The sequence below is a fragment of the Berghia stephanieae genome, chromosome 1, assembly GCF_034508935.2.
Source record: "Berghia stephanieae isolate SIO BIC M18660-M18661 chromosome 1, UCSD_Bste_1.3, whole genome shotgun sequence".
Classification (NCBI taxonomy): domain Eukaryota; kingdom Metazoa; phylum Mollusca; class Gastropoda; order Nudibranchia; family Aeolidiidae; genus Berghia; species Berghia stephanieae.
The window spans coordinates 109,675,376-109,690,375 of record NC_088360.1 but is presented as its reverse complement, the minus strand read 5'-3'; the positions used below and the strand labels follow the sequence as shown (position 1 = coordinate 109,690,375).

Genomic DNA, 15,000 nt, shown 5'->3' with positions numbered 1-15,000 from the left:
TTTCATAGGACGCTAGTCTATCGCAAAGTACTTTCCGCCAGATTTAACAGACCCAGCTACCCAATTACTGCTGGGTGGACTACGAGATCGGGTTTTAAAAAATCGACTGCACCCGGGAACGATCTCGGTCTCTCTCACTCTCTTTTGCGTGTGAAACGCGTGTTCTATCCACTTGATTCCCAACTATCATCAAGTCTGACCAAAATATTCTATAAAACTTGTAAAAGATTATTGCAGTATTTTGGAAATACAAAATAATTAGGTGGAGTGGGAAAGGAGCATTAATGGTACCAGTAGAAGTAAGACAATAAATAAGAAATGGTTCGTTTGCCAAAATCTCTATTTAGTGTTCACTGGTTCACCAGGTGGGCTCATTTGAATTATTTTCGTGTAGCCAACCCTGGTCAGACATAAAAATCGGAGTTCACGTCAGGCGCCGATGAGATAACGAATAATATGTGGGCGGAGTGGTGTGGTGGGGGTAAAAAGACTTGGAGCGTGTCCTGGTTTATGCATTACGGGGTGCATGATAATTCGCAATCTATCAATAACTATTAACTTTTAAAATTATCTAATATAATTTAGATGATTTCGGACCTGGTGATTAAAAAAAAAACGAAACAAAAAACTTGATCTTTTATATAGAGCAATATCCACTAAACGTGCTCAAAGCGCTTTACAAAGGGTCCCTGACCTACCGCAACACGTAACATGTATAACTAGACATGACGCCTGTCAGGCGATATTACATTTTTTTCCCGACAAAGACAACAATGTTAACGGCAAGATACTCATTTTACACCTGGGTACAGTGACAGAATGTGGGTAAAGAGCCTTTTCCAAGGACTGAACTATGCATCGAGCGAGGCTCGAACCCAGGACCTTCCGATCCGAAAGCAAGTGTCATACCACAAGACCAGTCCCGTGTCGTAGGTGAATCAGCAGTAAGGTGGATTGTCTTGTTCAGTTTCAACTTTCAACCAATGTTAGTGTGACGAGTGATGGAACCTGCATTGACCTCAAAATTATGGCCCGGCATTGTGCCCTTTGATTCTTCAATCCTTCAATTGCTTGTATTTGCAAAAGGCCCCACGGGCCCATCACTGCAATTGTTGATTACAGTCCAATCAAAACGAGGAACAGTCACAGATTACATTGAGGAGCAAATGCATTCAAAACTGTTTTGAAAGTTTACAGGCATTCAATATTCGTTATGTCCGGCGGCAGGACATTCCAGTCATTTATATTGTTCGTGGGAAAAAGCTGTGTTTGTATGTGTCTATTCTTGTAAATAGTTGTATGTATTGTGATGCATTGTATCTACGTGTAGCTTGCCTTTCTGATTTTTTTTTTTTTTATGTAGTTTGGGGTGATTAGTGAGTCTGGGACATTGATGGTTTTGCGTAAGGTAACAATACAGGATTCTTTGCGTTGGTTTTTCAATGGTTTCCATTCAAGTGACTGGAGGGAGAACGTCACACAACCCGGGTCTCTGGATCTGCATCCGGTTGCGAATCTTGCAGTTGCTCATTGTACTTTTTCAATATTGTCGATGTCATTTTTTTGTGTAGGGGTCCGAGACGGCGCTGGCATAATATTCTAATATTAGCCTGATAAGTACTGTGAACGCCTGGGCTTTTCATACTTCTTGGGTATAGGTTTATGTTCCTTTTGAGAAACCCCAGCATCCTACTTGCCTTTGCTGTGATGATGTGTTCTGTATGGGTTCGCCACTTAATTTTCTTATTGAGATGGACTCCGAGATCTTTTATGGAGTCAACATGTTGCAAAGGATGATCATGCAGTGGGTAATTGTGAGTATAAGGCTCTTTCCTGTTTGATATTGACATGACACAGGATTTTGATGGAAGGACCTTTATGTGCTATATACCTGGCCACGTCTGACCACGTCTGGAGGGCATCAAGAGTGAAAATGGAAAGGCTTCGTGTGGGAACAAAACAGACAATGGGCGTTTCGGGTACAAACCCTTCGTCAGCCCAACAGTACACAAATAAACTTGGAAAACAAATAAAATATAATGAAAAATAACTTGTATCGTCTGTACGAGTTAGTTACACGTTATTTTTCATTATATTTTATTTGTTTTCCACGTTTATTTGTGTACTGTTGTGCTGACGAAGGGTTGTACCCGAAACGTCCATTATGTGTTTTGTTCCCATAAGAAGCCTTTCCATTTTCACTCTTTCGTTAGTATTTTACGATCACCGGCTTCAGGCAGTCCTTACCGTTTTCTACGAGGGCATCAAGATCTTTCATGTGCAAGTTCATGTGCATCTGCACTACTATTTATTGTCCTGAAAAAAGGCTATCGTCTGCAAATAATTTAAGTTTGTGGAGAAAATTTGTTTCCGAGGTCATTTATAAATATCAAGAACGATAAAGACCTAAGTACTGTTCCTTGTGGACTCCTAATATTGATTACACTTTTTGCTTGAGTTTCCGTCAAGGACAACTTGTTGCGTTCGATTGCCTTTGTTTTTTTTAATTAATCAAACGTTTGATTTTATGGGTTATCCACAGTAAATGTGGTCTTCCACTTATCCTTTTCTTAGGAATGTGTTTGTCGATCAATTCCATGAGCGTTGTTTTAAATTGTTCCAAGTTTTTGTTGATGTTTTTAGCATGCAGATGACTGTTTATCAAAAAATCGTGTTGCTGTTTATTAATTCATGTTTTAATCACTCCATGTTACCTTTTGAGTACGTTAAGATATCCCGAGGTGATTTAGAGCTGAATATCATGTTTAAGATTTATGTCACATAGTACTGCTTCATGATCACTAATTCCTGCTACAATTTCCACTTTGTCTATTAGACCAAGGGATATAGTTAATATTATGTCAAGCGTGTTCTTTCCCCTTTGTTGCTTCTGGAACCATTTTGACTTAAGTTGAACTCTTGGACAAGTTCAATCATTTTCTCGTTGATGTCTCTGACGTATTGGGGATTTTGTTTTAGTGTGAGTGTCACAGTAAAGATTGTTCACAATTATCTTATTAAATTTTATTTTATTAAGAACTGAATTCATCTCACTCCAGTTATATTTCGGTAGGCTTAGATAAACTTTACCTTCTAATATTAGATCGTCTTTCCTTTTATAGCCTTCCCTCGAATTAATTTCTAATTAGTGAATACTTTTCGTTCTACATTCTGTCACGTAGCCACTTATTATAAAAGCTGATAGGTCTAACATTCGACACTCACTTTCTCTCCACAATCTATGCCGGACGGCCAGTCGCTCTATTCCTATATATATACTGGAAGATTTTTATCTTTTGGGACTTTGTAGATATTATATCTACACCATTAAGACGCCGGAGCTTTTAACTTTGATTGTATAATCTTCAAGGATCAAACCCAAGCCCGCTGTCAAGGACTACACAATAACTTCTTACCAATTGCCTGGAAGTGAAATTTTACGAGTCCAATCCTGTTATCAGAGGAATAGATCATCCAAGCCCATCAACTGCCTGGAAACGTAAATTTATGAACCTGACATATTATCATAAGTTACGTAAAATATTCATATCTCTATTTGTAACTGCCACGATCACTGTTTATCTCTTTTAATTAAATTTCATCATTATTTTTATTTCATTGTAAACAAATCGTTAATTGTTTTTCATTTATAGTAACTAGTAAATTCTGGGGCCTCATTCTACATATATCTTTATGCATAGTCGAGTAGCTCTTTACTCACTTGAGACCATGACATTTTGGGACACATATAAAGAATTGAATTTATTTAGTTACATATATCTATTTCATCTAACTTTAAAGTTTAAATTGTAAAACTCTTAATTGCCCCACTTGATCATATTTTAATTGAACTCCCTATTTACAGGATTAATTTTTTTTTCTTTTTCATTTCTTCATTTAAATGGAATAGCAATTTATCCATTCATTCTTTCATTCAAATTGAATAGCATTTTATTGATTCATTCCTTCATTCATTTATTCATTTATAAATTATTCATTCATTCATTGTTCATTCATTTATTCATTCATTCATTCATCATTCATTCATTCATCCATTCATTCGTTTATTCACTCATTTATCCAATCATTCATACATTTATTCCTCCCTTCATTCTTTCATTCATACATTATCCATTCATTCATTCATCTATTCACTCAGTTTTTCATTCATTCATTCATTCCTTGTCCACTTTGTTATTATATCACTCATTTCATTTTGTTGTTTGCCTCATTCATGAATTGTTTTCAATATGTTTACATTCCATAACGATTCATTCACCTATCATCCAATCACTCAGTGTTGTGAACACATTTTGTAACTATTGTAAATCTTACGATATTTTATTGTTTTGTATTTCAGACATCACTGTTAAACACTCTTCAATGCCTAATTACAATTGTTGAACAACCATTGAACAAGAGAGAGGTCCCAGCCACGAACTGAGTTGGTGAATATATCCTTCATTATTCTCTTTTACATGAGTTGGGCATCACATAGTAACTATAGACATCGTGATTTGTTTTGCATAGTGATTTGTTTTAAATGCATTTTTGGCATATTACTGTTACCGAAAACCACTTATATATTATGTTCTGAAAAGTGAGTCTTTAAAAACTAAATAATAATAAAAGGAGTCTACTAGCCGTCGTGTTATATTTAGTGATAGATAACTTGGGATTATTTTGGCATCCTATTGTTGTTATCACTAGTGCGGAGCGGTCCTTGGCAAGCTTAAGGACCACGGTCCTACGGTCCTTGGGAAATGAAGACCGCAAGGACCGGTCTCTAGACCGGTCCGTTCATTCTTGAACCGTTAAAGACCGCTACACGATGAAAACCGTGGCCTACAGGAGTAAAACACACGGAGTAGTCACACTCATTTCAAATTGTAACCTAATTAGAGAAGAGGGGTGATGCCTTCTTTATTTGCTCACCGTACTTCATTGTTACTTCGATAATTTAATAAAATTTGAAATTTATCCCCATTAACGGAGATAATGGCATCGCCCAAGGCGTTGATCGAGTTGTTCGTGGCGTTGATACACACACGCAACTCCTACCCCCCCTCCCCCCCCCCCCCACACACACACACATTAGAGGGCAGCGAGCATTGAAGAGTAAGAGAGAGACGTGAAGTTATAATAAGAGGGGGTGGATGAGGTGATAAGAGGGGTCGATGGTGACTTTTCGCCAGATCTAACAAACTCAGCTACCCATTCATTGCTGAGTAGACAGGGATTCAGAAAAAAATCGACTGCACCCGGGATCGATCTCTGGCCCTTTGCGTATAAAGAGAGTGCTCTATCAACTGAGCTATCGGGGTCCCCAAATATTCTATTGGACCTTTTAAAAATACAGACGTTATAACTGTTTTTTTTGGACGGAAGAAACTAATGAAACTCATATTACTTGATTAGTTAAAACACCAAACGAAATTTTAATATTATTGTATTATTTTAAATGACAACAATGCGATAGAAAGGAGTGGCGACAAGAGATGGACAAAAGAAAACAAAAAATCAGACTTGCAACTTGCTAGGTTCGACACACACACACACACACACACACACACACACACACAATCTTTAGTAGTCACATACATTTCAAACAATAACCCATTAGAGAAGAGGGGTCATGCCTTCATCATAGATCATTGTCATTGCGATCATTATGGTGTAGTAAATTTTGAAATTTACCCCGTATAATGGAATCGTCCAAGGCGTGCGCCTCCTGTTCCCCCCATCTCACACACGAAAGGGCGGTTTGCGGAGTGGAGGGAGGTGGTCGTCTGCCTCTATGGTCGTCTGTGTCGTTTAGTGTATGGCAAAGGGGGTGGGTGCGATTAATTAAGTGGGATGGGTGGTGATTGGTGGAAGATAGGCAAAGGACCGAGGCAACGAATCGCTGGGGAAGTAGTATGGCGCGAGACCGTTGAAAGGTGATAAGAAGTGAGGACCGCCGGCGGTCTTCCTCTTTGGGACTGGACCACGGTTCACAGCTAAAAGACCGTGGGACCGGTCCTCGGTCCGGTCCTCAGCGCGGCACTAGTATCACACTCTAGTATATTAGCGTCATTGCGAATAATTGTACACAAACTAACGACGAGTCACACACATTGGTGATACATTTTTCGTAGTAACATAGTTTAGAGTACACGCGATTGACACATTGTTATTGACACAAGTCATAATAACTCCGCATTGTATTGACACATTGCTTTATAAGATATAACGATAAAAGGCATCAAATTCAACATACATAATAAGTTGAAATAAGAGAGAGAGAGATTTCTAAAAATAGAACAGTTCATTCCAGTAAGTGTAAATAAATAAAACAGTCAGTAACAGTATCCTGTCAATATAATATATATAAAACATCGTAACTAATTTATTGCAACATGGAAGCATATAAAAGATACTTAAGTCTTGCAAAGGACTTAGAAATACCCCAGGAAAGAATATTTTCATGGTGCGAAGAGAAAGTAAAAGAAGAAAAGAACATGAAGAAAGAATTCGTAGAGAAGAAAATGAAGAAAGAATTCGTAAAGAAGAAAAAGAACACGAAGAAAGAATTCGTAGAGAAGAAAAAGAACATGAAGAAAGAATTCGTAGAGAAGAAAAAGAACATGAAGAAAGAATACGTAGAGAAGAACGAGAAGAAAGAGTCCAAGAAAGAGAACTAAAAAGACAAATAGCTTTAGCAGAAGAAGAAACCAAAAGGACCCAAATGATGCTGGAAATTGAAAAAACAAAAACCGGTCATGAAAGAAAACATAATAATAGTGATGAATTTTTCGTGAAACTTCCACGCATGCCAACATACGATGAACGCTCAGACTGTTTAGAATCCTTCTTACACCGATTCGAAGTTCAGGCTAAAGGTTATCGTTGGCCAGAAAGCAAATGGGCCACAGCCTTGATTAACTGCTTATCTGGAGAACCGCTAAAAGTTTTCTATACCTTAACAACTGAAGATGCAGATGACTATGGAAAAATTAAAGACGCTCTACTAAAAAGATTTAGATTAACGGAAGATGGTTACCAGGAAAGGTTTCACACTGCAAAACCGGAAAGTGGAGAAGACTTTAATACATTCGTGAACCGAATTACCCAATTTCTAAATCGATGGCTTGAGTTGGCAAACGTAAAACAAGACGACTTTGCAGGCCTTTACTATCTCACGCTGAAGAATCGAATCTATCAAGCTTGCAACCCAGATTTAGTCGCATTCTTTAAAGAGAGAAAGCCAGAAAACTTGGACAAATTAAAAATCTACGCAGAAAACTTTAACAGCGCACATCCATTGACACCCCTTAGCAGAACATTGAAGGAACCATACTACGCTGCTGCTGCTCAGAGTCCAGGTACACCTAAAGTTCAGTACTCAAATAGAACGAGCCGATCAATCACTCGGAACACGCAAGTGAAACAGGATGACCATAGTAACAAACCATGGAAACAAACAGTTCAATAGAGACCATAGCCGACCCTATCAAAACAAAACAAGAAATAGCACTGACAATAATACTGAGTATAAGAAAACCAACAAACCTATAATTAAATGTCAATATTGTGGAATGAAAGGCCACACAGCAGACAAATGTTACAAAATCGTGGGATATCCAAAAGAAACTGCAAATGCATCACTCCAAACAAGTGTAAATAATCAGACACGAGTAATGTCAGGAGAAAATATAAATGTGTATTGCGTGAAAGGTATGTCACTTTTAACACAAACTCACAAATCAGGATCGCTATTTTTTTGTGAAGGCAAAGCTAATGGAACTGATTGCAAAATATTGAGAGACACAGGATGCAGTACAGTAGGAATAAAAGCATCTTTGATCAATGACGAAGACAAAACTGGAAAAACGGTACAATGCATCACATTCAGTGGCACAGTCGAAACCTTTGAAACAGCTAACGTGTACATAGAAACCCCATACTATACAGGAATAGTGGAATGCTGTATACTTCCCAACCCCGTCGCTGATGTTATTGTTGGCAATATAAAAGGTCTTAAAGACAACCCAACAGATGTAAAAGAATGGTCATTAACCCAAGAAACAGCTTGTCTAGCAGAAACAAGAAAGATGACTAAGACAACAGAGAAGCCAATGACTATTTCTCTAGAACCACAACAATTTGACAGGAACACGTTCATTGAAGAACAGAAAAAGGACCCGACTTTAACTTCATATTTCAATATCGCAAACAAAGGGACGAAATCAAAAGTTGAATACATCATTGAAAAAGATATTCTGTTCAGGTTACATAGGAAAAGAAACAAAATAGCTAAACAACTGGTCACGCCGAGTATTTACAGAAACAAAATCCTTGGAATAGCGCACGATTCAATAACTTCTGGACATCTTGGGAGCTCTTCCACATTGAAGAGAATATCCGAGAATTTCACATGGCCTGGAATTACTAAAGACGTCCGAGAATATGTGAAATCTTGTGACACATGCCAAAGAAGAGTCGCAAAAGGCAGAATACCGAGATTGCCATTAGAGACAACCCCAGTTATTGAAAAAGTTTTTCAAAAAGTTGCAATTGACATTATAGGCCCTTTAACAAAATCAGATAGAAACCATACACACATACTAACACTAGTCGATTACGCAACCAGGTGGCCAGAAGCGATAGCATTGAAATCAACTACATCGGATCACATAGCTGAAGCATTGATGACAATTTTTACTAGAATAGGCATACCAAATGAGATACTGTCGGACAATGGACCCCAATTTACATCACATATGATGCATGAAACCATGAAACTCATGGGAATCCAACACTCATTCACAACTCCCTACCACCCCCAAGCAAATGGTCTTTGTGAAAGATTTAATGGCACTCTAAAGAATATGTTAAGAAAAGTGTCAGCAGAAAAACCAGATGATTGGGACAGATACTTACCAGCAATCCTATTTGCATATAGAGAAATACCCCAAGAATCTACAGGCTACTCCCCATTTGAGTTGATGTATGGACGATCACCTCGCGGCCCGATCAATATAGTAGCCGACATTTGTAAAGGGAATGAGGAGGACAATAACGAAATTATGTTTGCTTACGAATATGTAAGAAATCTGAAAGACAGAATAGAGGACACGTGTAAGCTAGCACAGGAATCCGTCACTAAAAAAGCAGAGAAATACAAGGAATACTCAGATCGAAAAAGCAAGTCAAGAAAATTTGAGATTGGTGACAAAGTACTAATACTCTTACCCGATGACTCGAGTAAACTTTTAGCTACATGGAAAGGACCATTCAAGGTATTAGCAGTACGATCTGGTGTTAATTATGAGATTCAAATTAACAACACAACAAAGACATTCCATGCAAACATGCTAAAAAAATATTTCGATAGAGACGGATTATCACAACCAATATTTAACCATGTGGAAGCTGCAAATGTAGGATTAATCATCGAAACTCACAGCGATGATGTCGAACTACAACACACCCCACAACACGGTAACTCTAAAAATAGTACAATTAATGACGTCACAATCAATCCTCAACTAAACGAATGTCAGAAACGAGAAATCAGGTCATTATTAGAAAAGTACCAGTCAGTCTTTACAGACGCACCCGGACATACAACATTAGTGGAACACGACATAAAGTTAACCACATCTACCCCTATCAACGTGAAAAAACTATCCTATTCCATTTCACGCACGAGAACAAGTTGAAAAGGAAGTTAAGGATATGCTAGATACAGGAATAGTTAGATATTCTTCAAGCCCATACTCATCACCAATAGTAGTAGTGAAAAAGAAAGACGGATCGATAAGGCTATGTATCGACTTTCGCAAATTAAATGAAGCAACAGTGTTTGATGCAGAACCAATACCAAATCAAGAGAATTTATTTGCTGCCTTATCTCAAGCAAAATACATGACAAAATGTGATCTTTCTAGAGGTTACTGGCAGATTCCACTGAAAGAATCATGTAAGAAATACACAGCATTTCAATCACCATTAGGATTGTTAGAATTTAACTATATGCCATTTGGATTATCGACAGCCGCATCGACATTCCAAAGAATGATGCGTATGTTATTAAAAGACATCCCGTCTACACTCTCATACTTCGACGACGCATGTATTTTCTCAAATTCATGGACTGATCACATGACAACCTTAGAATTAGTGCTTGAAGCATTAAAACGTAATTCTTTAACAACAAAACCGTCAAAAACAAGCATTGCATTTTACAAAATTGATTTTCTCGGTCATACCGTTGGTCATGGGACACAGACACCCGAGACAGAAAAACAAACAAAAATCGCACAATTGCAACCACCTAAGACAAAAAAAGAAGTACGCAAAGTACTTGGGCTCCTAAATTTTTACAGGAAATACATTTACAACTTCGCGCACATCGCGACACCGCTAACAAATCTGACAAAGAATGGGTCACCGAACAAAATTGTTTGGACAGAAGCGTGTCAGAATAGCTTTAACCAATTAAAGGCATTACTCTGTTCAGAACCAATTCTTAAATTACCCGACATATCAAAAGAATTTGTTGTAAGAACTGACGCGTCTGATAAGGGCATCGCAGGTGTACTATTACAGGAACATGAGGGAACTCTAATGCCTTGCTTATATGCAAGCAGAAAATTATTGGACAGAGAATCACGATACTCTGTAATAGAGCGTGAAGGACTGGCCTTCGTCTTTGCTTTAAAGACATTCAGCAGATATCTACTGCTAAAAGAGTTTGTGGTCGAAACGGACCATAAACCACTCACGTACATAAGAAATAACAAAATGAATAATAGTAGAGTACTAAGGTGGAGTCTATTTTTGCAAAATTACACTTTCAGTATCTCTCACATACCAGGCTGTGAAAATATTCACGCCGACCTACTTTCTCGATTAGTATAAACACGTGAGAAGGGTATAACTTAACCTCCCATGCATACTGTTAGTTACCTCGCAAACTATGCCAAATCAGAACGCACAAATTCGATAATTTTATTTGTAAACATGATGACCCAACTTAATGTAACATTGAGTATTGTTTGGATATATATACCATACCCATTCATAATTTGGGAAATCTTCTCTTTATCTATCATTGTTATGAATTTTCACTCATTTATGATTAATAATTGAAATGTCAATATTCCATTTACATTTTCATTCATTTCATTCAGTAAATTACCTTCATATCATCGACTTAAATCATGCTTCATTGCCATCACTATTGTTTATCACAATGATTTGTAATCACATTGCCATCATGTTGTTCATCACAATGATTTGTAATCACAATCTTTCATTGTTATTGTCACCCATTCATATACCTACGTTAATATAAACATTTCCATGTCTAGTTAATAAATAATTTAATTGTAGCACAAATCATAAGAATGGATTAATGCTAGAGTATCATGATAGTAAATTTACTTCCGTTTGTAAAATCTATCTTTCCCATAATGGTTAAAGAGTATATTTTAAACGTGGGTGGGGGGTGTCACAGTAAAGATTGTTCACAATTATCTTATTAAATTTTATTTTATTAAGAACTGAATTCATCTCACTCCAGTTATATTTCGGTAGGCTTAGATAAACTTTACCTTCTAATATTAGATCGTCTTTCCTTTTATAGCCTTCCCTCGAATTAATTTCTAATTAGTGAATACTTTTCGTTCTACATTCTGTCACGTAGCCACTTATTATAAAAGCTGATAGGTCTAACATTCGACACTCACTTTCTCTCCACAATCTATGCCGGACGGCCAGTCGCTCTATTCCTATATATATACTGGAAGATTTTTATCTTTTGGGACTTTGTAGATATTATATCTACACCATTAAGACGCCGGAGCTTAACTTTGATTGTATAATCTTCAAGATCAAACCCAAGCCGCTGTCAAGGACTACACAAACTTCTTACAAATTTCTGAATGAATTTACGAGTCAATCCTGTTATCAGAGAATAGACATCAAGCCATCAACTGCCTGGAAACGTAATTATGAACCTGACATATTATCATAAGTACGTAAAATATTCATATCTCTATTTTAACTGCACGATCATGTTTATCTCTTTAATTAAATTTATCATTATTTTTATTCTTGTAAACAAATCGTTAATTGTTTTTCATTTATAGTAATAGTAAATTTCGGGCCTCATTCACATATATCTTTATGCATAGTCGAGTAGCTCTTTACTCCTTGAGACGAAGAGTTTTACATGATCTGGCAGGTTAAAGTCGCCGGCGAGTATGTTATTTGGAGTAATAGGTCCTTTACTATGTATTTTTCGTTTAAGATACATATAGTTGGTTTATTTTTCTATTTTTTTCTCCTTCTCTCTCCTCTTCTCTATTCTCTCTCTTCTCTCTTTCTCTCTCTGCCTGCTCTCTCAGTTCTTCTCTCTCTCATTATCCCGCTCTTCTCTTTTGATAAAGTCCTTACATATTTCGCTCTACCTCTCCTCTCTCTCAATCCTTCGACTACGAAATGTAGCAATTTAGCATTAAGTGGAACGAAATTGATGTCACTCAGATCTTTGTTATAATTTTTCATACAAAAAGAAGGAAAGAAAGAAAGAGAGAGAGAGAGAGAGAGAGAGAGAGAGAGAGGAGAGAGAAGGAGAGAGCTGATACTGTTCCCACAAAGTTGAACTCAGAACCAATCGATATATTTTTTAGAAAATAGCTCTGCGATAAAAATTGATACACGAAAATTATATTTCATTTTAAAAAGCAATTGCACTTATTGTCATAATAAATCAATACATTTCTCTTGTTATCAATTGCGTTTACCTTTTTTGTCTGTAATGAGAATCGAGAGTCAAATATCTATTAGAAGCAAGTTTGGTAATATTCTCAGTTCTTACATAAAATAAAATTAATTATCCATAAGCCGAACTTTTTCCACATTTTCAAGTAAAGCATTAATCAATTAAATGAAGTAGATGTGATTTTACATTCAGAATCATGAAAATTTTCAAAATAGTATTATATAAATCACTTCTAAAATTGAAGGATTATTCTTAAAAACTTTATTACATATTGTACGGGTGATTGTTAGGAATAATTAAAACGGAAATAAAATGTTTGTTAACACAAGCAGACGCACAACAAACACATTTCTCACAAAATGGCCTTATTTGTTATTATTTGGCTGGGCGTTGGCCGTTTGTACTTGTATTGAATATCGTATGGGTCATTGGAAACAACTGAAAAACAGTGACGGGGAAAATTTCAGAATGGAAAGTATCGGAGAATCTTGGAAAACTGATTCAGTAATCGGGTGTGTTGCAGATTGTTACAATCGATTTTGGAAGATGCAATGGATTAATATTTGAGGAGATATCGGGTACCTGCACCCTGGGTGGATGGATTATAAAAAGTGTCGATTCCATTCTTCCACCGTTTACCCAAACAATTTACATCTCGGAAGAGTCTGTTGTGTGCGATACCTCTGTAGGATTTTCACTGTATACTCTAAACAAAGTATCTGCCTGTGCGCTTGTATCCGCAGAACTCGTAGACTTTCCAAAGGTCAAATAACGTTGCAGGGAAAAAGAGGGAACGTTGTATACAACGAAAAAGTTTGAGAAGTTTGAAATTATACAGACATTTCTGACTTTCGGCCAGACTCAAACCAGTTTATGGATTGGCCTGGAAGACATTTACAAAAACTCCTCATTTTACTGGGAAGATCGGGATTATTTTGACCCAGACTCGCCTCTCTGGTCAAAGTTATTGAGGTCGGGGCAACCGGACAGACCTGGTCATCAGTTGTGCGTCATTTCCATCGCCAAACATATAAGATTCCATGACACTTTCTGCACTAATAAGATTCGCTATATCTGTGAAAGAGTCCTCAACCAATGAGGCAGGGGACAATAGGATTCAATAGTCTGATGTCACGTCCACTCAGCAACGAGCTGCTTGTGAAACACAAAAAAAGGACTCATAATCAGTTTCGTCTACCTGAACCATAGAGATTTTGTTTCACATGGTCTGTTGAGAAATAATTCAAGTACTATAAAGCTAAAAGGATTCAATAGTCTGGTGTCACGTACGCTCAGCAACGAGCAGCTTGGTTCTAAACAAAGAAAATCGGTACTTGTCTTTCTTCCTGTTGGCTAGATCTTTTTCACATGTCATGTGATCAGAACGTATAAAAGTCAAAACATGATTAGATTTATAATGATTTTCTCCTCTGAATACACTTTTATGCTCGTCGGAGAAGTATTTCATTAGGGCGTTTGCCATTGTTCCGATAGTTTAGAACCAGTTACTAAGTTACTATGCGTCATTACGAGGGAAGTGACGTCACGACTGTTGAACCCTATTACTATTAGCAGACCAGCAAATGAAAAATTAAGTAGTTCGTAATTGTTGGGAAATGAAAGTTGTAGTCGAATATTTAACGTTATATACATCAACAATTTACCTTCACACGGATTAAATAAAACTTCAAATTCCTAAAATCATCTAATCTGGCATTGACTTTCATTTTTAATAAGTTTTTATGACTTAGAGATGAACATAAAGTTCTGAAATTGGACGCACATTTCGTAATTCTACGAATTTTTCGTAATATGAGGGAGGTCTGAATTAAAGAGCAGGCACTTGTGTAAGATAAAGATCTGATAAGGTGCCGAACAAAGTCCTTCAAAGCCATTCGGCCCATGGAGCCAGAGTTTATCCCGGTTTCTATAGCGTGAAACTTACAATATCCATTGCTTGCTATCATTTGGAGAGGACGCTAGTCTATCGCAAGGTATTCTCCGCCAAATCTAACAGACTCAGTTTCCCATTGGTGGACAGTAAAGGGGAAGGGGAGGGTGGTGGAAGGGGGGGGGGGTAAGAAAAGAATATCGACTGAACCCGGGATCGATCTTGATACCTTTCCGTGTGAAGCAAGTGCTATACCAACTGTGTTATCATGACCCCCGCCCCGCCCCCCCCCCTCCAAAAATATAAAAAAAATAACGCAGACAGAAAAATGAACAAA

General features: G+C 37.2%; 1 protein-coding gene across 1 annotated transcript in view; it reads left to right on the top strand.

Moving 5' to 3' along the window:
* Window positions 1-15,000, top strand: part of LOC144962515 (uncharacterized) — a 22,973-nt gene that overhangs the window by 1,751 nt on the left and 6,222 nt on the right. The window contains exon 2 of the mRNA XM_078895526.1: window positions 11,767-11,828. Coding sequence (XP_078751652.1) covers window positions 11,767-11,828 — 62 coding nt within the window. The remainder of the gene's footprint in view (window positions 1-11,766; window positions 11,829-15,000) is intronic.